At 33.7% G+C, this 27,824-nt stretch overlaps 5 protein-coding genes across 6 annotated transcripts; 3 read left to right on the forward strand and 2 right to left on the reverse strand.

Moving 5' to 3' along the window:
* Nucleotides 1-105: 105 nt before the first annotated feature.
* LOC110707900 lies at nt 106-5,445 on the reverse strand. The gene is made up of 3 exons (XM_021885980.1): nt 4,545-5,445; nt 1,436-2,005; nt 106-751 (listed from the first exon to the last, which is right to left on the reverse strand). The coding sequence occupies exons 1-3, from the start codon at nt 5,109-5,111 to the stop codon at nt 464-466; spliced, it is 1,425 nt and encodes a 474-aa protein (XP_021741672.1). The 5' UTR covers nt 5,112-5,445; the 3' UTR covers nt 106-463.
* Nucleotides 5,446-6,550: 1,105 nt separating this feature from the next.
* On the forward strand, nt 6,551-8,450 carry LOC110707901. The gene is made up of 2 exons (XM_021885981.1): nt 6,551-6,702; nt 7,306-8,450. Exon 2 carries the CDS (start codon nt 7,308-7,310, stop codon nt 8,205-8,207), a length of 900 nt encoding a protein of 299 aa, XP_021741673.1. The 5' UTR covers nt 6,551-6,702; nt 7,306-7,307; the 3' UTR covers nt 8,208-8,450.
* A 1,283-nt stretch (nt 8,451-9,733) lies between these two features.
* LOC110707902 lies at nt 9,734-11,349 on the reverse strand. Of its 2 annotated transcripts, none has more exons than XM_021885982.1 (2): nt 11,200-11,349; nt 9,734-10,773 (listed from the first exon to the last, which is right to left on the reverse strand). In XM_021885982.1, exon 2 carries the CDS (start codon nt 10,765-10,767, stop codon nt 9,913-9,915), a length of 855 nt encoding a protein of 284 aa, XP_021741674.1. In that variant the 5' UTR covers nt 10,768-10,773; nt 11,200-11,349; the 3' UTR covers nt 9,734-9,912. The 2 variants fall into 2 exon arrangements, with proteins under 2 accessions (XP_021741674.1, XP_021741675.1); XM_021885983.1 differs by having other exon boundaries at nt 9,734-10,782; nt 11,200-11,318.
* A 3,006-nt stretch (nt 11,350-14,355) lies between these two features.
* LOC110707903 (zinc finger CCCH domain-containing protein 17-like) lies at nt 14,356-18,986 on the forward strand. The gene is made up of 3 exons (XM_021885984.1): nt 14,356-14,645; nt 15,197-15,307; nt 17,208-18,986. The coding sequence occupies exons 1-3, from the start codon at nt 14,574-14,576 to the stop codon at nt 18,546-18,548; spliced, it is 1,524 nt and encodes a 507-aa protein (XP_021741676.1). The 5' UTR covers nt 14,356-14,573; the 3' UTR covers nt 18,549-18,986.
* A 2,125-nt stretch (nt 18,987-21,111) lies between these two features.
* LOC110708131 (MAPK kinase substrate protein At1g80180-like) lies at nt 21,112-22,232 on the forward strand. Its single transcript, XM_021886238.1, has 2 exons — nt 21,112-21,436; nt 22,192-22,232. Exons 1-2 carry the CDS (start codon nt 21,112-21,114, stop codon nt 22,230-22,232), a joined length of 366 nt encoding a protein of 121 aa, XP_021741930.1.
* Nucleotides 22,233-27,824: the final 5,592 nt, after the last annotated feature.

Here is a 27,824-nt window from a genome sequence, read left to right on the forward strand (position 1 = left end):
TGGAAGATATAGAGGAACAGTCACGATTAAATTTGTGTTTATAAGTCAACTAAAAAACGATGCTAAAGTGCAATACATGAAAATTATTTATTGAATTCAAAAAAGTATATTCAAATTCAGTTAGAAATTTGATTTATAAGTGCAACAGGATTGGAATATTGAATGTTAATAAGCAACCACTTTAAGGCCCCTTACAAACATAGTCTACAATTATATATCATGCCTTTGAGAGGATAAAAAGGATAAGAAAATCTTCACCTTCAATAATAGCAGAAGCATATATAGCTCAACATAAAAACATAACTTAAAATTAAACTTCTAAACTTTGTGGAGGGTACTTTCTTGTGTCCAAATGTAAGGCAACATCATCAAGTGAACCAAGGGAAATCCCACAGTAGTTGGTTGAACCTGTATACTAATGTACAGGATTAATTACCATTACAAACCAAGAACTACGTATCATCTAAATTCCTCGTGTATCTTTTGCAGATTTTGCCCATCTTACAGCTGATCTTGCCAAAGCATCCATAGGATCAATGCATTTCTTAGCAAGGGGATCGTCATGTGGTAACAAACACTGCAGTTCATGGGAGGCAAGGATCACAATATTAACAGATTTAACCAGAAGGAGCTGGATCGCGATTCTTAACAGGTTAAGTGCTCCCTCCATGTCTTTCCGCTTCAAGGAGTTTATAGCCGGGTATATGGCATGCTCCATGGTTGATTTATCTGGCAACACCACCTCAAAACCCTGTATCAATTGTCAGATTTCAGAAGTCAATAGCAACATTGTAGGCTGACAGGCTGTAATAGGGTCAAGAATCAGAACTATCAAGACGTGAAGACGGTTCATTTTTGTGTTTAGCACAATGAATAGATCGTACTCATGCCAAACTCAGAGCATCAATCAAAAGCACAACGCTTCTGTCAATGGAGAAAATCTAAGGGTGGATGCACATAGCTAACTCTGACTGGTCAAAATTTGATCCATCAGGAATGCTGATCAAAGGAAACTTGAAATTTTTGTGAAAAAATAACCCATGAGAAAGTGTGAAAAATCACTACAAACCACAAGAAAGCATAGAGTTGCACCTGACTTATGGAAACAAACCACAAGTAGGTAAATGTCTTGCTACTTTGTGACAACTTTCTGCATGAAGTCGCAGACAACTTGCTAAAACCTTTGATCTAATCTGATGTATTAAGCTACATATCTCTTTCAACTTAATTGGTCTAAGATGGACAAGTATTTTTGTTTCCCATCTTTTGCACAAGCCTGATGATGACAAAAGAGGCTAAGTTCTGTTGCAGGACACAGAAGAATAAAACTGCACTACAAAATCTGACTTGAGAGAAAATCTACAGCAGAAACATAAAGATTTTGTCGCAAAATAAAATTAATACGATGATATACCAAAAATTTATATATATGTACCTGGTCCTGTAGTTTTTCCTGGTAGAATCCTGCCATTAGGGTAGCATCAGTTGCTATAACTCCAACTTTGACACCGCTACCAGCTTCCAGAGGCCTAAATTTAGCTTCCTTAAGTTCCCAAGCAACACACTCAGCCATATGAAGAAAAGGCTGCTTACTCCCTTGTGATATTTCACCATACCAAGCATGTGAAAGATGGCAAGGCATGACAATGCATCGTGCTCCCCCTTCTTCAAGGAACAATCTTTTACCTCTCAAATTCTCAACCATCCTAACATGGTCTAATCCTGAAGGGATGCTACCACCATTGTTGTCAGAAATGTACTCACAGCTCGAAGGAGATGTTGGATCACTGCAGACAATGAAAGGGACAGTTTCGTGTTTATCTCTTGAGCTCCATAGCACAAACTTCTCAAGGAAGATCAATGTAGTAAGAACCGACACACTTCCAATGATTCCAACAGTGTTCTCTTGGCTGTAACAGGGAGAAGCACTCGAGGAACTGTTAAATTTCTGAGGCTCTGATGTATTTTTCTTGATTTGATCAGTTTTTATAGGAAGAGAAGAGGGCTGCAAGGAAACCGAAGATGAAGAAGGAAGTGATTTTATCATGCAGGGCTTGTTTGTACGTTTATTTACGTCATGGATTACATTCAAGGGATAATTCGGGGGAGCAAATGACAATCCCATGCCTACTCTAAGTCCCAGTTGAGCATCAGGTATACTTAATACAGAGTACATAAACTATAATATCAATGATTTTTGTCTGCAGCCAAATAAAAAACAGAACTCTTTCTCCTACAGACTAAAAACACCGAAAAATATATATATATAAAAATAAAAGGCAAGATTTGAAAATAGGAGTAATTACAGATTCATGAAATAACATAAAGAATGAAGACACTGAAGGCAGGTTTGTACTCTCCCAAAGTTTTGGGGGGTTTTATTGACATTGTAAGGTTGTATAGGAATCTGAATTATTGCCTCTTTGTACTATCAAGGGCCTACAAACTTCAATGCTTGGTTTTATGTATCAAACAATCAACGAGACAGATTAGACCAGTAGATATTTTATTTATCGTAAATAGTCAGAAGAGCATCTATGTTACAATATACCGCAACTCTGCAAGGCATGGCTTAAAAGATCAAGCAGTAACCCTGCAGTAAAAGAGAAGCATAAGAAAGAAAATTGCACATACACTCACACCGCGACACGGATGTACATAGTTTTACTCTTTCATTGCTACTTGGACGGTTGGACCACATGAACTCCGATGGGAAACCTTACTAGTGAACAAGGACAAACTCCAATGAATAGATGTAATGAGAAAAAATTTATATCAATTACTCTGTAATGAGTAACAAATAATCAAAAATTGCTGTTCTATTTATCCTCGAAAATGCCTCCTATTAAGTCCCTACGGTCTGTAAACACCCCCGTCATGTATAAAACATACATCGGTTATAACTTGGGCAAGTGCTAAGCAAAGAGTAGTGTTTGTAACAGTACAGTCGTTACAACCACGGTATCATCTCTCCCTAGCACACAAAAAATTCTCTAGACATCATGTTACTATCTACTTTTCTAGGGAAATTGGTAACTGGTATATACCCAATCAAAATTTCTGGTAATGCTTTGATAGATGCCTAGAATAGAGACATCAGAAGTAGTGGGTCCATAGTTCTATTGGTATGTGACAGTTCAGTGAACGGCAGAAATAACTCAACTAAGATGTAAATTGTTCTAGTATGAATTATTGAGACTGTTTCTTATCGTTGAGGGCATGTGAGACAACAGCCAAGTTGAAATTGGAATGCTCTAGTGACAAATTCCATCATTAAAATATCGACTTGCACAAAAGTTTGTCTAATCCTCAGATCTTTAAGTCATTGTGATTACCATAACGACTGCTATTAGCAGTTGATTGATAGATGGTTAATTCATTTGTCCGTAGATTGAGAGTGATTTGTTTTCCTATCAGACATGATTGTGATTTCTTTCCTAGTCAATTTGTTACATATTTCAGTAACAGCCTCGATTATGGAAATAACAGATTCAATCCCAAGTTCCCAACCCCATAGTAAACAGAGTTGAGGAAGATAGCCTTGCATTTTTATTTACTCGTAGGTCTACATAAATACATCTTCTTGTTCATATTGTGAAAGTTAAAGAGCTGAATAGCTAACAGTTTTACCCTACATACATATTACATTATTACATCTACCCATATAATACTAGTGAAATTAATACTTCCCAAAATGAGATATCATTTGATAGAAAACAAGATACATCTCTAGCTTCAAGATTCATAATCAACAATACAAATGCTTCATTCATGTTTATCTGTCATTCATGTGTCCCATTCACCACAATCATGTTAACCAACCCACCTAAGGTACCCGCATAAATAAAATATCACATTTTTAAGCCCCTCTACTTAAACAATCATTAACATTCCTGGCACATATCAAACTTATTTCTTCCATCTCCGATAATAAGAAGACGCTCAAGCTCAACTACATCTACCAGTCTACCACCAAGACTAGATCTTCAACCTCATTAAAGAATCCATCTTTGCACATTCATAATTGAGTCAAAATTAAACAGCTACAACCACATTACCAATCCATGTGCTAATTCTATTACCTGAAGAAACTATTTTGTTCTTGCCAAAGCTATCAGAACCTACAAATACTGATCTTCGAAATTCTAACTACTTTTCACCTCTATTCAATCATTCCCTATAATATATAACACCCTCACACTTACAGCAACTAACAAAACTTAATACCAACACAATTTTGCACCACATTCTAGATAAACCCTCTCAGCAATCTACATCACAACTCTCAATTAGATCACAACGAGATAAGACGATTATCATTCCCATATAAAACAGCTCACGAGAGGATCATGGTGGGACGAACCAATTAGTTGTCACTATTATAGGTATCAAGTATCATTTCAAAGTGTCACCTAGCTATAAATGATGGCAATCAATTTGAAACACAAAAGCACAATCAAATATAATCTTACTAAACTAGCAGAAACATCAAAGAAAGCATAATCAATGTAATATAAGCAGAAAGAGAATACATCAATACATACATGACCAGCAACAGCTAAATCAGCCATAGCACGAGAATCAGACCAATCAGTAGCCACCATTAAAGTCCTAAGCTCAACAAAAGAGAAATACTTCTTCCCCAATTCATCCACCAATTTATCATCCTCAGAAACATCAATTGCCCAATAAACAGAATCTTCCTCTGATTTCGAACCCAGATAAACCAACGAATCTCCCTCAAATTTAACCGAAGAATCAGCCAATAAACCCTTACAATCACCCAAACTAAGCCAACCCAGATGCCAATTTGGGGAGGAACCCTGAGAACCCGCCAAAGGGCGCCCTTTTCTGAAGGGCAGTACCTTAAAATTAAGGGCAATGGCGTCATGGGTATTCCCTAAAAGGTGAGATTTAAGAGCTTCGAGAGCTGAATTAGGGGAAAAAGGGTCGTTTGATTTGGGGATTTTGGCCTTAATGGGGTTGCCGGCGAATGCGTGGGATTGAAGATTGATGGAAGACATGGTTGAAAAGCGGAGGAAAGCGAGTGGAAAGGTGAGTTTAAGGAAGAGAGAAGCGGTGGTTGGTGTGGAGGAGAGAAGTAGGGGCATTGGTGGTGGTGCTCTGGTTCATTTGCGGTGGTTTTTAGGGAGGAGGAGAATGTTGGTGGTGGTGATGATCGATGAAATCGCCAAATTGGTGAGCTGAGGAGGCCAAAGTTAGGGATGCAATGTTGACGTGTTGCGTCCATGTTCTGTGATTTTTGTGTGGATATGATAATGTACATCAGTACATTGTAAATGTCAATAATTTTTTTGATTAAATGTAGGATTGTCAAAACCTGATCCGACATGAAATAAGCGGGTTTGGGTCAAGAATTCACGACCCATTTACATAATTGGGTCGACACGAACAAGACACGAAATTAAACGGGTTAGGTTTGGGTTGAAATTTTCAACCCGAAACCAACACGTATAACCTGATTATATAAATGGGTTGAACGACAACCCCATCAACCCGAACCCGACATGTTTAATTTATTAATTAAGTAGTAAAAGAACTGAATTTTCTTTATTCAAAACTTGTAATTTTGTAAATTACCTTGACACCATTTATACATTTGGTAATTTTTTGGCTATTAATTTGGCAAAAAAAAAAATTATAATTTTCATCTTTTGTAAATGAAAATTTAATTGGCGGTAAAATTTGAGACAATTCTTATGTATGGTTATATTGTTAAAACTACTAGACTCTCCGCCTTCAACCTTTTGCTTTTCTGATTTTCTCTCTCCTCTTTTAACCTTTGTTGTTTCATCTCTCTTCCTTCAACCTTCAATTTCATTGGTGAAAAATACACATTTTCACTACGACATTGAACATTTCGGAATCAGTGGAGGAAGGAAAACTCAGCTACCCTTTAGGGTTAACCATGCCATTAATTTCTCCTTTTATTAGTGTTTTCGTTTAATTTTGCCGGTAAAGCCGGCGGAAATGGTGGTGCTAGTAGAGTAGAGATTGGAGGTGGGTGGGAATTGAAAAAAAAAATGTAATTTCTGGTTTGATTTTTGCAGTAAAAATACGGTGATCTATTATAGGTAGGTGCATTTAATGGCTCCACTTGACCACTTGCTAAAAACACGATAAGGTGGGAGGGAAGAAACTTAGTGTGATTTAAGGTTTGATTTTTGCTAAAAACACGGTGACCTATTATAGAAAAAACATGAACAGAGAATTTAACGTTGTTAACTCTAAAAGTTATGTCCAACTTGTGACAATGACCCACAAACAATAAAAATATTTTTTTTAATTAAAAAACACAAATTTCAATACAACTTATTTACTAAAATGCCATTTGATAAACATTTTTTTGTTTATTTAAGTTATAAACTGTGGCTTGCTCTATACTAAATACTCTAGATAAATAACTTATTGTTGGAGTGACTTTATGGAGCTATATTTAGACGATCGTAAAGACCCGCCATATTTATGTATTTGACCGATCTGACCCATATATAACTAGGGTGGGTTAGGGCTTTTTTTAATGGGGCTCCAACCCATTGAATTGCTCTGTCAGTATTAATAAGAAGAAAAAAGCATTAATGAACATATCCCTGCCTTGCCTCCTCCTCTTGCTTCTCCTCTCTCTCTGAGTTCTCCGTTCTCCATTACATTATAAACTATTTGTTCTCAGCGTCTTCTAAGGTAAGTTGTTGTTTCTTTTTGTTATCATCATATTAATTTCACATTCTAGTGTTTGATTTCATTTCGTGCAGTAAGGTTAGGGTTCGAAAATCTCAACTTTTGGTTCTAAATGCTGAGATTATGTAAAGAAAATTATGACCCTTATTTGATAATTGAATCAAATATCTCTAAATTACGAGCCTTGTTTGATAATTGAATCAAATTTCCCTGAAATTATGAGCCTAATTTGATAATTGAATCAAATATCCCTAAAATTATCATCCTACTTTGATTTGAATTGAATCAAATACCCCTAAAATTATGAGCCTAATTTGATAATTGAATCAAATATCCCTAAAATTATCAGCCTATTTTGATAATTGAAATTAGACCTTTTCTCAATTTGTTTGTAAATTTTTTAAACTAGTAATTTTTTTTAACAATTTGGATTTTAACTACCAAAATCTATTCTGGATGAGACATTAGATTGGATTGGGTGTTTGGTATTTAGTTTGGAATTGATTTAACTTGTAAAATCCAAATAAATTCCTTGTGAAGTAATATATTTTAATTAATTTGTATTGTCTCACCATTGATTTGAGTTTGTTTGGTGAATTTATTCAGCAATGTATTCATCAAAATCGAAAGTGTATCCAGGGATAGAGGACTTGCCAGGTGATATGGTTGAAGTATTTTCGATATCAATAGAACCTTACTACACTGATGATATAGAAAGTGTTGAACTTGAAGGTTTTGTGAGGTTATTAGATTACACAGATTCTGTTGATGGTGGTATTGATATGTTCAAACCTTCAGATAATGAAAACTCTATAATGTTTCCTAATGAAACCCAACAACTACATTTGGTTGGTCCGCCAAATTGTGTAAGGTCCGATAACTTTACTTGGAGTTTATTCCTTAACCTCAAGGACAAGAGTCATAATGTTAACTTATGTCGTGGGGTTGTTACTTACTCGGGTTCAGCTCATGAGATGACTTGCGATAAACTTACTTCCACTTTTGTTGGAGGTGAAGATGGGCATGCTATGGTGCATTCCATCTTCTATACTGATGCGGTACAAGCTGCTGTGAAAGTTCGTCTTGTGGAAGGACTACGTGGCTATGGTGATTGTGCAATTTATGGTCATATACGCGCTTACAGCAGCAAATTTGCTTCTGATTGTGAGTATGATAAAGTGTTTTATAGATCAACTCTGTTCTACGCGTCACAAGAAAAGCCTAAGAAGTTGGTGGAGGGGGATTGTTTTTCACTGTCAAGAGATAAGGTGGCTGTGCCATTGGATAGCAACCTTTGTCTGGATGTATATTTGACAGATGCGTTGACTGAGCATGTAGTGTTTAGAGGTACTCTTGAGCTACCAGTAGAAGAATGTGGTTCAGTCGTCAGGAAATATGATGGGATTGAGGTTTCAGCAACCTATGATATTTCGCCTCCTCAAATAGATTGGAAGACGATGAAGCCGTCGGAGTTTCAAATTATTGGTAACAAGAGATACTTGGTGTAGAGCAGCACGAGTCAGGAGAGGGTACGTTGTGTCTGTCTTCACAGTACCAAAATTGTATTTTGAAGATGTGGTTCATCCTGTTTTAACTTAAGCTATCTAATTACGTTTGTGTTTGTTAATTTTAAAAATAAGCACTTTGATGCTCAGTTTATTGTTCCTGTTTGTGATATAAGTATTGGTTGTGTTGTATTATAAATTTATGACGGTGAATCTATATTAAGTACTTGTTTTCTAGACCTCTCACCCTTTTTCATTATGATTTTACCAGTCTATTAAGATTTCATTTAATATACTACATCTAGTTATGCTTTTGATGTATATATTTAACAGTAAGCTGTTAGGTACCGTTGGTAGTTTTTTGCAATGTAATGGTTTATAACTATTTGTTGTTAAAGCCACATCATGGTTCATTGCTACTGCTAGTATGCTTGCTGCTCCTGGTTATAATGGTTGTTCATCCTTCTTTCTTATGCTCCTGATGTACTCTAATTGTGTTCTTTTCATTTTATTTATGGATGAAAATTGTGAAATCACTGGCTATATAATGAATAAAAAAATATTTAAGGATATATATATATAAACAACTTTAGCTGAAAAAAGTTAAGTCATTAACGACACGACACCGGTTCTGAAACCGGTACCTAATAGTTGCAAAGGCACTAATTCAAATCGGTGCCTTTGTACAATGACACACTGTAAAAGGAATTAAGACATAAACAATGTACTTATTTTCCTTCTATCTCAATCATTGCTATTCTCATGGGATTGAATCTTATTAACTCCCCTAATAACGTACAAAGAACGAAAATGTGGGATCGTATCCGTATATCAACCTTATCTTCTTTTAATGGAAGGAAGTTAAAGGGTTGTGTAAACGTGTAGGAGGCGAAAGTATGATGTTAAGCCAGTTGATTCATTATTGGCATCGAGTTACCTCCATGAAAAAGACATTGATTTCGAGCCAGTGGTTGTCAATCCGAAAGCTAAAATACCATCAGCAATATTGGATGTTATGGAGATGACTTAGGCCTGTTGTGTATGAATTTGTAGTGGTTGGCTTGTGTGTACTTTCATATGGGAGTATTGCGTACTCGTTGGCAAAAATCTTGTCGCAAAACAAATGCTTCCTCGTAAAAGAACCTTTCAGAGATATAACGCTCTTCTCTTTATAGAAGCACGAGTGTAAATAAAAAAAAAAATGAGACATCCATATCAATATTCACAAATTCTTCAAAAATGCAGATGTACATTAATTTATTGTAAAACGGGTTAAAGTTGTGTTAAAAGTACGTATCTATAAGAAATTACACATTAAAATAGCGACAAATTAAAAGTTACCCTTTAAATGGTTAAAGTTACTATAAAAATAGTTAAAGTTACGCTCAAACCGACCATTTTACAATAAAATTAATGTACATCCGTTGTACACAAGACTTATTAATCAATATTTTAATTAAATGATGATAATGACAGTTTAGGGATTAGAGGGTGAAAATCGAATTAGGAATTTGTGATTGAGAATTCAATAAAAGATAATCCCTTATAATGGGAATTAATTTAGAATAATTAATATCAAAGTTATAATAATAGTACAAAGTACTTAAAACATGGGAATTAAACCATCCCAATCTCAATCCCAATTACCAAGTGACAACCAATACAAACATAACACAAAGGTAGGGAGTTAATTCTAAGAACCGTGTCTCTAACTTCTTCTGATTAGTAATTTAAGCATCAATTTGACAAGCATGTCATCCCCTTCCTTGTCAGAAACGATCATCTCAAAACCTAATGGATACTTTGGAATGTCTTTATTGAATCGAATAAGTTCGACCTTGCCCTTATCAGAATAAACCAAGTCGAATTTCATGATTGAGGAGTAACCATACGGTACAACCAGATGCGATCTTAGAAGAGGAATGTTGTAACAAGAACCCGTATGATCCAATATCAATGGCACAGGGTTTGTCGCGTTAAATAGCACAATATCAAGACAATCGTCCTCTAAGTCTTGGGTTGCAAGAGAACGAGTCCGAGAATCAAACGGCCTTCCATACTGAAAAACAATGGTTCCGCGAACCCAACTGTCATCTTCAGAGTTAGCAGAATGTTTCATTAGAATAGCATCCTTTATAGCATAAAAACCTGCTGCTTGGTTAAAAGTGTAATATATGGTTGCACAACCCATACTACCAAAGATACGATCAACACCCAACTTTTTAAAATTGCCATTTTTCCCTGTAGTAAATTTTGCAACAACTTTGCCCTCAATTGTATTACCATCTCTATCTTTGAGATCAAAAGTGAGAGTGAAAATTGATCTAGCACGGAGTGACCGATTAAAAGCTAGAGGCAAGGAACCAGTTATAAGACTGGCATCATCAAATTGTCGATTGAAGATGCAAAAAGTACCATCTTCATCTTCAACAAAAATGTTACCATAAACATCAAACTTGTCAACTGCATCATGCTTTATTCTCACCGAAAACAAATCACCAAATGGACTTTTCTCAACTCCCGAGAAACCAACTCCATCTTCTACAAACTTACCATTATCCATCTCAACCTGTTATCACTAATATCATATCAATCAATATAATGCTGAATTATCACTAATATCATATCAATCAATATAATCCACCCAAAAAAATAAAAAAAAACTCACAAGAGAAACAATACAGAAAAGAACACAAATTTAGGTGATTTCATAGTTTCAATTAAAACACCTTCACCAAAAAAAAAAAGTTTCAATTAATCAATTATATTATACCTCAAAAATCACATGATTTAAGGGAAGAAAGGTACAATTGATTCAATTATTGAATTAGGGTCATAATTTTCTTTTCTAACAACATAATCGCGGGTTATATTAGAATTAGAATCAATAGTTCAAATTGTCGAACCCTAAACTTACTAAACTGACAATTAAATCAATAAAAAAACCTAGATTGTGAAATTGACATGATGATTACAAAAAGAAACAACAAATTACCTCGTAAGTTGCTTCGATGGAGAACGTTGAGTGCGCGCTTCAATGGAGAACGTTTTTTTTCGTCTTATATTGACAATTAACGCCCATCAAAAAACCTAACCCGCCCTAATGGCTCAGATCCGTCCAATATATAAATGAGGTAATTCTTTTGGAATTTTTTTTTAATACTAGAAAATGAGATATGAAAATAGAGTTGTTTGACTTTTGATATTCTTTAAAAAAAACATAATAAGTTCGTTAAAAAAAAAAAAAAAAAAAACATACACTCCCTCCATCTCTTATTGATAGTCTCTTTTATGGACAATTTTTACGAGAATTAATAAACATAAATAAGTAGTAAAAGTATATTAGAAATGTAAATTTACATTGGTTATGTAAAAAAGTATAAAAACCTGATAATAATAAAATATACAATGACAAATCCAACAAGATCTCACATGACCATATAATCTCTTATATTAACGGGAATTTAAGGTTGTTCAGGATAATCTTAACCATTATCTAAGAATTTATGCATAAATTAAAGTAAAAAATCAGTTCGGTCAAAGACCAATTTTTATGGGGTTTTGGATCGGACGAAAAAATAAATTTCTAGACCCAGAGTCCGGACCGGTTAATTCAATTCGGTCCAATCTGATCCGAGTTCGATCCGATTTAGTCCAGGTCATTTTTTCGGTCCTGACCGATATTTGAACATCCCTACTATTTGACAATGTTCAAATTGGAAAGACTAGAATTGACACCAAATAATTCCGAGTAGCCTTTTCAGGACGATATTTAACATTTCACTTTTAAATTTTTTTAAAAGTCCGTACACACGTAAAAACTTGATGTTAATGGTAGTCACTTTAAAAACTTGTTACTACGGGCTACATAGTACTAGTAAAGCCCAAACCCAAATTTCATTTTGATAAACAATAAAAACCTCCACATTTCTCTCTTTTTCTGCGCAAATGCCTTGAATTATTTGTTTCGATCAAATTCCATGAAATTCATCCCTTTCACCCATTCTCACTCCTCACTAGCAACGCCAAAATAGCTTCAAATCCAATCTAATGTCTCATCCAAATTAGATTTTGGTAGTTAAAATCCAAAATTTTAAGAAATTTGCTACTTTATAAAGTTCACAAAAAAATTGAGAAGAGGTCTAGATTTAATAACCAAAGTAGGCTGATAATTTTAGGGATATTTGATTCAATTATCAAACATAGAATTACAGCACTCTTGTTCTACCATAGCACTCCACCCTTGGAGTTGGGCAATTAGTCTCCCCCAGTAGCACATTTGTTCTTTGTTTACGTTAAATTACGTAGAAGCTTTGGCGGTATCTAAAAATGGTAAGCTCATTTACAATATCAATTTTAATTACATGAATGAAGTCGTTCTTTCATGGTGAAGGAAACATACACAAACTTTGATGGTGAAGGAAACATACACATACGAAGCAAAATAAATTTTGGGGCCCACGTATGTTATTGTAGCAAAATCAAAATGCCCAAATATTTTGGTTTTGTTCATGGCCATTTTACAATTTACTCGTTGATGTAGACATGCAGTATATGATTATATACCTCAACTAGTTCAAAACCCGTGTCATACACGATTTTATAATAGCTTTACAATAGTATTTCAATATTCGTTTATTAGAAAAGTTAAAATCATTGAAAGGTTAAAACCATAAAAAGAAATAAATTAAATTAATAGTTGGTAATGTAAGTATGCAGCACAAGTAGTCACCTAGAAGGATATAAATTTATGCAACCCAAGACTTGGAGGACGATTGTCTTGATATTGTGCTATTTAACGCGACAAAGCCTATGCCATTGATAGTTGATGAGACGGGTTCTTGTTACAAGTTTCCTCTTCTAAGTACGCATCTGGTTGTGCCGTGTTGGTCCTCTTTAATCTTCAAATTCGACTTGGTTTATTCTGATAAAGGCAAGGTCCAATGTATTCAATTTGATAAATTCATTCCAAAGTTTATTGATAGGTTTTGGATGAACCTTTCTGACAAGGAAGGAGATGACATGCTTATCAAGTTCAGCCTTGAAACTGAAAGGTAGATACTTGGTGACTACTTTTGTGTTGTATAAGTATTGCTTATCTTAGAGACTCGGTTATTAGAATTCCAAGTATGATTTCCTACCTTTGCGTTATATTTGTATTTTTTTTTTTTTTTGGTGAAAAGGTGGCAAGGTTGGAAAATGAGAGTTTAGTAGTTTCATTGTTCATGTGTATGTGATTGATTTTATAATTGGAATTCATGTATACTTTATACAAAGTGGTGAGGAAAAAGAGTTATAATTGAGGTGGTCGGGATTAGAGAGTGGGAGTTTTGTTGTTCATGTGTGTGAAACTACTCATTAGGTTTGCTGAGTGCTGACAACCTATATGTAAGCAACACATTAAACAACAATCTTAAGTCAAATGGAACCTTATTTCATCGCAAGGTCACCAAATCTACATCCTCTATGTAAAACCACAAGATATACCATACCATAAGAGCCTCTAAGATTACCAAGACGGACCTACTAGACCATATATCGGTGGCGGATCCAGAACGGGGTCAAATACATTTACAAATTTTAATGGGGTCAAGTGGGTAAATTTTAAGAGGAAAAATTCAATTTTATAACAAAAAACTTTATTTTATAGGAATTTTTTTTTTATATATTCAAGACCCTACTTCCTTGTACATGCATCCGCCACTGCCATGTATCCTTCCAATCTGATTTAGACTCCTAGTGCAAGCCCTTTTTTTTTTTTTTTTGTTATTGTAAGCCTTGTTACATAACTTGGTCTTCGACAATGTAAGCAACACATTAAACAACAATCTTGAAATTGGTTGTTATTATCAAACAAAGCATAAAACTAGAACCAAGAACGAAGAATTAACTCAATTTAATTTTCAAAATAAATCATTATTAATTTTTAAAAACCTAATGCTCGTAAATAAAAAAACATTTTATCACCAAAATCAGTACTCGTATTCATAAACTTTCCTGACCGAAAGGCGGTAACAATGCTTGGATTGGAAAAACTAAGATTGACACCAAGAATTTCCGGATTGCAATTCACTTTGTAAAGTTTTATAAAATCCTATACATGTAAACCTGATAATGTTAATTGTAGTCATTTTTAAAACTTGTTACTACGGAGTACTAGTAAAGCCCAAAGCCCCAAACCCAAATTTCATTTTGATAAACAATAAAAACCTCCACATTTCTCTCTTTTTCTGCGCAAATGCTTTGAATGATTTGTTTCGATCAAATTCCATGAAATTCGTCTCTTTCTCCATTCTCACTCCTCACTAGCCACGCCAAAATAGCTTCATCGAAGAGAGAGAAAATCAAGAAAAGCTTGAATCTGCAACAATGGAGGACGAATTGTTGAAGCGTAACACTGACTGTGTCTATTTCTTGGCCTCTCCTTTCACATGCAAGAAGGTTCATTTTTTTTTCTTCATATTTTTCCATAATTTTTTAAATCTTATTTCCGTATTTTCCTTTCATTAAATTATGATTTTATTTGTCCTTTGTGTTTCTCTGATTCTGTGATTTTGATTTTTGAATTTCCCATGAAATTTATTTGTACTTGATTATTCTGTAATTTTTTGAATTTTTGTTGTGTTCTGTAGGGTTAGGGTTTCGGTTTTGATTCATAAAAATCAAGATTTTTGTGCTTTTGATCGTACATTTTGTTTCAGTAAACGAATTAGTTGAATTTAGGGTATAATATTGTTGTTGGTGGATGTAATTGTTGTTTCTATTGTTAAATTTTGTTCTGACTGCTAGTTTTTGTTATTCATAATGTTTAATTTTGCAGATTTTCGGTGTTCTTTAGGATTAGGGTTTTGTTTAAATTCATTTGACTGAATAGGGATTGCTTGCCGTTGCTAGAGATTATGCGCCTTATGGCTGTTGTCAGATGTAAATTGCTGTTTTACTGTTTGACTTATTGAGGATTGAGAAAGTTTTGCATGCATTTACACGAACAGGGTGTAGAGTGTGAGTATCGGCATAGTGAAATGGCGAGGTTGAACCCACGGGATTGCTGGTATTGGATGTCTGGAAATTGCCTAAATCCGACTTGTGCATTTCGCCATCCGGTGAGTTTTGCATAATATTGTTTTCCATTTGTTGAATTTTTGATGTCTTGAGTGATTATAATGAACGTCAAATGGTATAGTGAGCTGAGTAAATTGTTAATATACTTTTTTTTTTTTGAACTAGTAGTACTTTATATGTGGCAGAGGTGCTTGCAAATTTCAATATATACTCTAGATTGCTGGGATTGATCTGGAATTTGCATATACAGTATACTCATCTCAACATGTATGCCTTGTTAGAATATAACTTATGGTATAATTGGACTTTTTGTGGATCAAGTTATGTCCAAATGCTTTATTGTGCTTCTCAAACAGTTTAGTGAAGGAAGAATCTTTTTTTATATAATTTTTGATAAGGAAAGATACATATAGGTTTGGGCAGTCTTTTCTTAAGAATAATGCAAATATAGAAGTTGCGGTCATTATAGACGTGTAAGGCACCATACACTATAGTATAAGTCATAATGCATGTGATAATTTTTTTTTTTTCCATTCTTGGCTTTAAAAGGATGTGCACTGGCTTTTAGCAGGAGAAAATTATGTCTACCTGCTTTGGATAGTTTTTCTCTTTAAAGTTGCTTTAGTCTTGAAATTGCTTACTGGGGATGAAATAAGTCATACATGACTAGATCTTTGTTTGAACTATAGAAATGGTGGCATATAACCCTTAATGTAACAAACTAGGTAAAAGATGATTCTACATTTTAAAGGAAGGCATTTTTCAGTAGAAAATTATAAATTTTTTACTGTTTTGTTAAACCATCTGATATTGGATGGAACTATGGGAGTTATGCCCTTTGTTTGTTGTGGCAAATTTAACAGTGTCAGATTGTTACAAAAAGTCACCTAATTTTCCCTTTTGACAAATTTATAAGTTGTCTTAAGAGTGCCCAACTCTTACCTTTTGCTTGAATCCTTCCTGTTCAAAACTATTTGATCTTACCGTAGGACTTATAGGAGCTGGATGATGAATGTTTGAGTGATGATATGTAGAATATGTAACAAGCTTTGTAATGCCTTCTGGATTAGCTGATTAGATTGGTGGGAATCATTTTGACTAGATATTTTGGTCACAAGGAGGATCAAAAGTCTATCATATTACTTTGAATGAATGAGCTGTGGACAATGCTACAACTTGAAGTTTCTTGAGGGGTAGTGAAACTGTGAAAGTCCTTGTTTAATTTATTCTGCAGATCGTTGTCTGTCTTATTCTGCAGAAAAAAGAAAAATATTTGGACGGCTTCATTCTTCTCGTAATTGTCTTTTTTTGGCTGTATCTGACATTGCTCCCTTGTTATATGCCCCTGTGTGTATTGAACCTTGTAAATAATTTCATGTGGAACTCTTGTGGTAATCACCCCTCTCTTGTGATTTTCTTTAATTTCCTTTTTCTTTTTAAGCTCGTCTGTTGCTGAAGTGGCTCGCTGGATACAGCTTGTGTCTAGGGGGTCAGGGCGCGTGACCTTTTTTTTATAATTTTTTTATTGGCTGCCCAAAACTTACTGCCTAGTGCCTACTGGTGCCAGGAAGGACATGCACTGACTGGCTTATGAGTTTTATTTTACTTTCACTCATATTTTATTGTATAGAAGAATTGAATAGCTCAAAGCATGAAAGTTGAAAAGTTTGAAGCACACAAATTACAAGATACTTTAGCTTGGAATTCTGTATGCAGATTTAGAGGTGAAGTTTTACTGATTGGTTCCCTAAGTTTATTGCACCATTATTGTGTTGGCCCTTAAATGCATCTGATCCTTTTTATTTTTATTACCTTATAATAAGGTTGCTGACTTGCTGCACCATTATTAAGCTACATTCTGCCAGTGAGATGTGCTACTTTGATCTTAACTTTCTTGTCTGATGAAAGAAACAAGGCTCATTGTTTTCAGTTGATGTACAGCCCTTGGAATCACATAATGTAGCACCAACTGATGCTGCTCCACCTTTGCTGAATCAGTCTTCTGTGTCTGCTACAAAGACGACAGTCCCGTGCTATTATTACTACAATGGGTTTTGCAACAAAGGTGACCGATGCCCATTTCTGCATGAACCTGGTGGGGCACTTGGTTTGAATACAAAGATGGCTATTGCAGTTGATGCAGCAGTGCATCCTTTGGACAGTAAGACATCTGGAAGAGCTGAATCAGAGCTTAAACCTGCTGAAAAATATTTAATTCCATCAGAAATGACAACAACGAGTGCCAGTCGATTGCAGAATGAGCAGAAACAGCAGCCTCAACACTATGATACTGCTATTATACCAGAACTAAGTACTGTATCCAAACAAACTTATATTCCTGAACGTGAAGGGACAGTTGCTGTCAAAACAGGGACTTTGCAGCATGTAGAACGCTCAAATAAAAGTGAGTTTGAGCCTAGCTTGGAATCTGACCAAAGTTCAGAGGATCAAATTGATGGAAACATTGTGCGAGATGAGTGGTGTGAATCATCCCCTGGTTTCGATGTTCTTGTGGAAGGAGAGACTGAAGATATGGTTTATGAGGATGACCCAGAGGATATGCGCTCCATTGATGGGAATGATGGAGGCAATGAGCACCTATTTTTGCCTCATGGCTATGCTCATCAGGCTGAGTATGATGAAAAAGAGTACTTTGATAATGGTCTTTATGAGCCTTCTGAATATATTAATGATGAGCTGAGAACTGATCTTCTTGAATTCCCCTCTAGACACACACAGGATAGAGGAGCAAGACGCACTGTGGCACGCAAGAGAAATATTTTGTGTGTGGAAACCCCAGTTGGTGGCCGCCATGATGTGGATCTTCGAGACTATTTGAGGAAACAGAGGATGGTTGATGGTTATCTGGAGACACATGACTTGAGGCATGTAAGAGATGGCAGGCAAGAGAAGCTTCAAAGGCATGCTTCAAATCAACGAGTACATGGTCGACTAGCATCTAAGGTGGAAAGACCTGGTGTTAGATTGTCTAGGAGAAGGAATTCTGCAGTTGATGCAGAACAGCGAGGCAGATCTAGGAATTCACAACATAATGGCAACAGGCAGTATAATGGGATGAGGTCACGGCAGTCTTTGTCCGAACGAAGGACATACTCAAAGAGAGAGAGGTATGCTCAAGAGTCCACAGTATATGAGTCCAAGAACCATGATGCTGTCAAAGTAGACAGAAATGAGGGTCATTTACACAAAAATGGATCTGCAGACTTTGAAGGTCCCAAACCTTTGAGCGAAATCCTCAAAGACAAGAAGAAAATGGCATGAGCAGTAGCATTTGACCTTTTCTGTTTATGACAGGTGAGCTTACTGATTTGAAGGTTCTGCTTTGATGGCGTGGCTGCAATCTACAATATCAAGATATTTTTTTTCTTATTTTTTTCTTGTTTGCTATATTCTAGTCAAGTCTTGGCAAATTACTTGCACTTCCTTTTTTGTTTTTAAATTTTTTGGGGATCTGGGGGTGTTTGTGGTTGCCTGTAATGGCAGCATTTTTTTCCGCCTCTTTATTCAATACGTTAAGATTTCGGAATTCCTTTTATTCCACTTAGATACTTGACCAGCTTGGCGGTCTCATTGAATCATTGTGGGGCTGTATGGTTTGCTTATAAGGTACAACCCTGTAAATAAGCTTATGATGAGTTTTTAGTAGCACATTAATGAAATAGAGGAAGTAATCGGTCGTTGATTGTTTTAACAAGGTTATATTCTGTTATGCCTTATTGTTTATACTGTACTATTTATTTTAAGGCGTTGCATTTAATCATGTATTATTTTGAGTTATAATCTCAAAGAAGGCCATACATTGCGGTGGTTACTGGTAGGCCATGTTTGGGTTACATTAAGGTCAATTGGACAGGAAAATATGCTACTTTAGTTTATTTATTGAACGTACTGTATTACTGTATGGCTTTGATATGGTGGAAAGTTTTGGTATGTCTGCTGAGAAGTATACCAAAATTAGTGGATTCATAAATGCCTTTATTGTTTTGTACTCGTATAGTTTTCCTTTGATTATTTGCAGGCTTCCTTGATTTAGTTTTTCTTCTTTCACTATCTCTGTTACTTATTACGGAGTATTTGTTAGTGCTTACGGGTGCTGAGGTACTTGGCCTTGCGCCTCACCTATAGATGGCCTACCCCTTGTAAAAAACTATCTTCCTTCTCTGCTCCAATCTACACCACACCCCCTTGGTAGCCACCTTTCCCTCCCCTTAACTAGCTGCCATCACTGTTACTGCTCAACAAAGACGACAGTATGTGCACCAAACGTGTAAAAAAACGCTATCAATCGAAACAGTATCACTTTCTCAATCGCGTAAGATGATGAAATTTAAATGCCCAATTATCGATTCTAGATAGACCTTTCATATAATTGCTTTGTGTAGGAAGGATCAAGGTTTGGGGCCTAGGATTGTTGAATTCATCCAATACATCCAATGTTTAAGAAACTACTTAAATATGGGATGTATTGCATTAATTAATTTATGCAACCAATATATGCCTACCATACCATATTATCCATTTATGTTATCTTGTAAGATCTTGGGAAGATTTAATATGTTTGCCCATTTGATGAATTATTAGTACTCCTTGTACACTTTAGATTTATAGTCTATGCTATTATAAGTTTATAACCATATAATTTGTAGCATCTTTTTAATTTTTACTCAGGCATAAAAATAAACATTTAGGAAGAATAATTAATGTGAATCAGGAGTTTTTTTTTTACTAGTCAAACTGCCAACAACGAATCTGGTTAGGCCAACGGAACCAAGGGTTTGACCACCTGTCCCAAATATATAACTAACTACTCATACATTTTTAATTTTATATGTTTTGGCAGCCTTTAATCTGAATTCGATTTGGGTTAGTTCTGCCTAAAAGCTGAAGTTGCAGATCTGTACCACTAATGCCCTTTTACTAAGGATTCCAAATTTGATTTAAAATCACTTAAAGTGGAAAAAATTAATAAAGAAAAAAATTGATTTGATAGACATGACAAGTAGTTATTTATAAACTTACACGTTGATGGCTCAAGTTATGAAGAGTTAAAACAATGTGTCATTCATTAATCATTATGATACAAAAATATTTCATTACTTTTACAGATCTTTTACTAAAATATATAGAGAATTGCAAAAGATAATATTCCAATATACTCCACATTTCATGAATAAGATTTGTTTTTAATTTTAAAATAATAGAAGTAGTAAAAGAGTAATTTAATAAAGGATGTATAGAATCATATCGTTTTTGAATTACGAGGAGCAGTAACAATATAACAACTATTATGATATAACATTGTAAAATCTTTTTTGATGTATAGAGAATCGCAAAAGATAATGAGACACCTCATAAACAAAATTTGCTGCCTTAATGTTTTTAATTCTAGTGAGATTCTGTTTCTCCAGGAGTAGCATGATACAAAGAATGATTGTAATAATAATCTCTTTTTCTCCCTTACTTTCCTTTGTTAAGTTGTCCAAATTATAGACATAAAAAGTGGGAGTAAGTATTTCATGTAATTGCCTCTAGTTGTCCAAATTATATATTATAAATTATATTTTGGCCCTATATATCTCACTCCATTGTCATTAAAATTTGACTTTCTCTCTCCTCCCTTTAAAAAAACCCATTTAAATACCAAAAAAAACCAATAAATAAAAAGATCATCCAAATTTTTTCTTCTCCAATTCATATTTCAACTCCACCCCACCACCCCAATAAGAATTCTCTAGACACCCATATCAATATTTTCTCTTAATCATCTAAAAATTTCATAGTTGTGAGAGAGATAAAGTGTATTTTTTTTAAAGAGAGAAAAAAAATGGAAGGATTACAAAGGTCAGCAATAAGCTTTAGAAGGCAGGGATCCTCTGGTTTAGTATGGGATGATAAATTGGTACAAGCAGAACTGGCTAAAGAGAAATCAGACGGTGGAGATGGAATATCGGCCGATCAAAATGATGATCAGAAACCTGATTTAAGAAGAAGTAAATCAGACGGTGGAAATAGGCGAGCCTATCGTACTGTTAAGGTTGAGCAAGCAGAGGATCCTCCCTCTCCTAGACTTTCTGCTTGTGGATTTTGCAGTGTTTTTGGTAAGCCTGCTAAAAATAATGAGAATCTTAAAAGTGATAAGAAAAAATCTGGTAAACCTAAGCATAAATAAAATAAAATTTATTCAAACAAAAAAAGATTTAGGCTTTTTTTTTTTTTTAAAAAAAAAAATTGTTATGAATTTGATGGGGGTTTTTTATGGTTTATACTATATGATACTTGTATAAAAAAAGCATAAACTATAATTCAATGTATCATGTAGTTTTAGTTAGTGTTATGTTGTGTATTTATGTCCCAAATCCCAATTTAAACCAAGAATTGTTTGTGGGAAGTATGATATGAGGATTTTTTTTTTTGGTTAATTTTTTTTTTAATTTTTATATGATAGAGGGATGTAATTTTTGTTCAAATTTAGTTTTTGTGTATATGATCATGATGTTGAGTGTTCATGATATTCTGGGTGTGTCCTACAATGTACAAATATTACTCAAAAATATTGTTGCACTCTTAGAATTTGCCTGTAATTATCACACTTTAATGTGTTTGTTGGTACAATCAATTTAACCTTTTGGCCTGTTTAATGGAATTTTCGTAGATATCAATCCGTTATAAAAAAGACAATACTTTAAACGGGATTCTGGTAACAGATCTTGAGGTTTCGCGATATTTTAACCAACTAATATGTTTGGTGTGCCTAAACAATACCATGTGATTTTAGTACTTGATATTCTTCATAGGACTAAAATTCTTTGGATCTTCAATTTCACATGGAATCTATGATTAATTCTTTCCTTGTTCTATATTTGCCCCTTCTATTCTTTTTAATGATTTTTATTTAAAATTGTAGTGCAAATTGAGTTGTCATTAGACAGTGATTATAATGGCTAATGATTTCAAAATGGATGCACTCCTGTCTTTCACATTCATTATAAAACCTTAAATAGTAGGATTGGTTTTCTAAATTTGTCTTAAACTGCCATTTTGTATTGTACTACTGTTCTTTTCTCCTTTATAAGTCTTCATATGTTAGCTGGATTTTCAAGCTCATTGAACCTCCTTTTCACATTTATTGTTCCCCCCAATACTAGATAGGTCGTAGTATTTCCCAAAAAAAAAAAAAAAAAAAAAAAACAAAAGATTTTAGATAGGTCGTAGCTTTATTTTAGACCGTTCCAAAATAATAGACCTACTTTCATGATTTGATTCTTCATAGAGGGATTGTTATAATTTTTCCATCTAATTATTTTCTAAAAATAGAAAATATCGACCTTTACTAAAAGGTATATGAAAGCACTTTAGAGGAGCGAACAACTTACCATTTGGATGAAGATTTAATAGAAATTGGTAAATACGAAGTATAATATTCTCATAATTCATACTTTATGAGATTTGTTATAAGTTTATAATTTTCATTAGAGATTGTATTTAATATTTGTGACTAGATCAATATTTTCTTGTTTAATACTCCTTAGTCCTTACCATCATCATATTAGGGTTTATTTCTACAAAGCAATATATAAATATGGGGAATTTTTGACAAATTAAAATCAATTGTTTACCATTATTATTTTTTGATATCTCTACTTTTGATTCCAACCTTTATGGCTTTGAATGAAACATCATACTCCGGATTTCTTCATCTTATCTAGCTCCCCGTTTTCTTTCCAAAAAAAAATAAAAAATGAAGACGTACCATACTCGGATTTTTTTTTCACAATTTAAAATGGAAATCTGATCTTGGCTTCATTTTTTCAAAAAAAATAATAATAAGAAAGTAAAATAATGTCTATTACGGTACTTGTACTAGTCATAAGTGGTAAAGTGTAATGATCAAAAGAGATCAAGGTAAGGATGTGAAGTCGAATTTAAATTTTGATTATGTAAATAATAAGGTAGAAACATAAACTCAAACAAATACAGTAAGGATACGTCTTGAAAAGGATTTAGAGATATAGATAAACTCTTTCTAACATGATGATAATAACTCGAATTCGTCTCTCAAAAAAGTAGTGATAAACACCATTGTCCCCTAATTATTTGCACTCTTTTTCCTCCTCACACTATTATAAGAGTTGAATATTGATGCATTTATGAGCTAAGATTCTAAGCATTATCTTGATGTAATGCTTTTATACTCCGTATAAGATGTTGTCATATATATTTCAAAACCTAAGTTAGTTATTAACGTCACTAGTTATTCATTTTTAATTTGTTAAGGTTTATCCTCTTTAATTTTTTTTGAAAACATTATCCTCTTTAATATCAAATCGATTAATTTTTTAAAAACACATGTAAAGATGAGTAATAAAAACAAATTACTCCATAACAATCAACAACAAGAACTTGAATTGATGACTATTAATTAATATATGATCAAAATCATACTTTGCTAGAAAGTGCCAACATCGACATCAATTATATCATTTATATGTTGACAATTCAATATTGAGTGATTTTATTTAATAATTTAATAATTTATTTATTTACTATGTTTTCAGAAATTTTGTTTTTTATCCATTGTTGCAGTACCTGACCAAAATCCAATCAATTTGTATTATTTACGTCTCTCATGATATTGTCTTTGTGCAAAAGTTTGTACATTGAGACATCAAAGTATGGTGTAACAGAAGACGTACATACTATACTATTTTAATCAAACTTACATGCACTTGCGTATTACATTCAATGCCTAATTATTTTTATGATTTAGTATGTCATTACCTGTTCATGTCTTGTTTGAAGGTCAAGATACTGGTTTTAATCTTTTATAAATGAAAAAAAACATAAAAAAGTTTATTTTTGGCATGTATTTATAAATTATTATCTCATTAACCTCCGTCCAAATAATTATGTTTGGTACGATTGATTATAAAACATGCTAACATAATACAAAGTGCAAGCCCTATTACTTCTTCGTCTTTGGAGTGTTGGAAGCGGAAATGCAAATCATAAAACAATTAACTAAAAGTCATCAAATTGAACGGTAATTAAATTAGATTTATTTATTTATTTATTTCTTATCTTTTCATTTTCAAATTAGAATACATATACATTTCCGAACAATACATTTAAAAATATAAATCGGCAGACTAAAGAGATCCGACTCATTAAGATAAACACTAATTAATAGCAACAGAGACAAAAATATCTAATGAAAACCACAAAAACCTTGTAAAATGCCCTCTTGGTGTGGGCACTTAAAAAAGGCAATCGCAATCATTAATTAAAGTGGAGAATTAAATGGCAAAAAATTGAGCCAATCGATAGCCAAACGCCTAACGGGACCAAAATTGAAGAGAGCTGGCTGGCAGCCACGCTTGACTTGACGGTAGTCGCCTTCTACTTATTCGGTACCCTTCATCATGTTCACGGATAACTTAACCTTTATTTGTGCCTACTCCTAAAAGCCAATAAAACGTTTTGTAACACATGGATTTATTTTGTAATTTGTCTTGTTTTTTAGACTTTTTATTTTAAAATACTAATTGTATATACAAATTTTTAATATATTTAGATCAGTCTGGATACAACAAGTTGAATCAAACAGAGTTTACATTAAACTATGAATAAATATTATTAGACAGGATAAAGCCAAAACAAGATGGTAAAAGAGTGATAGTTTGTGTCCAAATAAATATTAGGCCTATAATATTTGATCGAATACACTTGTGGATGTGTGTTTTTTTATTCCCTCCAAAAAGAGCTTTGAAAGCAAGCACATAAAATCAAAATGAAAATAATCTTACATAAGACATGTGCACATATAGTAAGGATGGCTTGCCATATTATGAGGTATATAGTATATTATACGAAGTACCTTTCATAAAGACCTTTATGAGAATTATGACTAACTAGGGGTGAGCAAATAAATCGGTTATCCGATCAAAATTTTAGGAATCGGGCCTAGAATTGGTTGGGGCCGGGTCCTTAAATTCGGAATTGAAATTGGAACCGCTTTAACCGGGTCCTAAATTTTAGGAATTGGAATTGGAACCGCCGGGTACCGGTTCCGATTTCGGGTACCCAATTTTGTACATAAATGTTAAAATTTAATACAATTATAATACTTTTTTTGATCCATTTTCATTTCAGCGTTTAATACTTATATTTTTATATGCATGAAACTATTTTATTTATGTTAGGATTAATAATATATTTTAGTCATTTTACTAACTACATATATTCCACATATTTTTATGTTTTAAATATATTTAGTTTAACATATAATGAGTAATCGGGTACCCAACCGATTCCGGATCCAAAAATTAAGAATTGAAATTGGAACCGGTTGCATCCCGTTCCTTAATTTATTACCCGAAATTAGAACCACCGCGTTCAATTCAGGTTCAGACTCGCCGATTCCTAACCGGTTCCAGTTCCAATTCCGGGTATCCGGAATTTTTGCTCACCCCTATGACTAACTTCAATGATTTTTTTTTTTTAAACAAAAAATTATTTATTATTTATTTATATTCTATTTTAAGTTAAATGTATGATGGGCCGCACCATTAGATCCTCTCTCAAAATAATAGTGACTAGTGGGACAAATGAGGCCCAAACCTGAAACACAAGATTCTAAAATTCTTACCTTGAACTACCTCTAATCTCTACGTCTTTACAAGGCCATGTTGGAAGAAAGTCTGATCAAATACAAGCTCTGCGGTCATATGTGAATTTTTTATAAAACGGGTAGTAGTTTACCGATCTCATAAGTCCGTCATCTTATCTTCATATCCTACATAGTTCACATTTAACTCACGTGTTAGTGTGTTACCGTGTGAGTTGTTTTACCTAACTATGAATCAAATCCGATTTAATCAAGTTCTTAATATAAGTCAAAATTTTAAAAAGCACCTATTACTTGAACAAGAGGGAGTATAACTAACATCCTAAGAATTCAAATAGCAAACACTTTCAGACTTTCTTAGTGTTATTGGATTGTCAAACTTCATGAATAATCCTTTATATTCTACTCTATTTTTGCTCAAAAATCTTGGACAATGTTTGAATCTTACAAGTTTTACAAGCAGAAATGAAAAGGTCAAAAGTAGATACAATTATTTGGTTTGATTATTACATAACCTGTAATCATAAACAAAGAATTTTTCTTGGTAAAAGAAAGAAATTAAACTAAGTCAAAATAGAGTAGTGTTGGCTAGACACTGACACCATTTTATTTGTTTATTATCGAACTATTTCGACATTTCCACCATGCTGTGATTGAATATAAAAGTCCAATTTGACCAAGGGTTACCATTTATTACTCCTATAACTAGTCAAATTTAGCATGCAATTATTAGAACATGTATTTCGTCAATACGAAATCCTGATTACTACGAGTAGTAACTTAAAATTGATTTTATATTTCATTTCGGTACATAAAGAAAGGATCGAGATATAGACAAGGTTTGATCGCTTAGGTTAGTTAGGTACCACCCATATGATTGTATGGATGTATCACCCCTAAGGTCCATTACTAAATTGAAATGAGTTTAACACTCCTATTCCTATAGCTTGGGGTCTAGAGTGGCATGAGGTATGAAACTACGGGTTACCCTACGGATTTGGTACCTTTTAATGTTGAAAATAGCGGTTTAACTTATTATGATTTTTCGTGTTGATGTAGACAATAATTGTCTCATATCAAAAGAGTGGTAGATAGATTATAATTTTATGAAGGAGTCTCACTCGTTGATCCGAATTTAAAATCAAACACAATATTGATTGCTTTGCAAAAGATTTAAGTCATTTCGTGAGAATTAATACATCTAGAGACACTAAATAAACGAAGTATAAGTCTCACCAACTCTTGTCTCCCAAGTTCTGTTAGGTTCATTCAAACATGACATATATTGGGCTTAATATTGAAGCTTACTCTCACAACAACGGCTCATACTTTTCTGGGCCTATTGGGCCAATGTACTTGTTATCTTCTATGAGTAGAGGAAAGAATGATAGATAGGTGTATGTATGCTAAAAAGTGATAGATACCAAAATTTTGGTTGGCAATACAGAATTATCATAAATTATTAATTTTCGCTAAGACATACTTGTATTATACGTAGTATACAATTATATAACGTGGTTCTCTCTACACCAAAAATTACGCAGTTGAGTAACATTACGTGATAAGAGTGCGTCTCTATTATAGATGGTCACCTTATTACTTGGCCATCTCGACCCAAACTTCTAATCTAATTTTCTTTTAAACATTTATATTGCACCAATAATTGACACTAGGACCACAATTGGCCCAACATCTTTAGTCCAAACTCTGGCAATGAATAACTTGTCATACATAAACAAGCGAAGGATGTCCAAATAAATGTTCATATAATTGCCTTAAATTTGCAAAAACCTTCCTTCCAAAAAAAAAAAAAAAAAAAAACAAATTTTTTTTGCAAAAACCTAAATGAAAATTCACAATAAATCTCAAAGTTCTCAACAATATACATTTATGAAACACATTAACAAATGGGG

The sequence above is a fragment of the Chenopodium quinoa genome, unplaced genomic scaffold (genome assembly GCF_001683475.1).
Source record: "Chenopodium quinoa cultivar QQ74 unplaced genomic scaffold, ASM168347v1, whole genome shotgun sequence".
Lineage (NCBI taxonomy): Eukaryota > Viridiplantae > Streptophyta > Magnoliopsida > Caryophyllales > Amaranthaceae > Chenopodium > Chenopodium quinoa.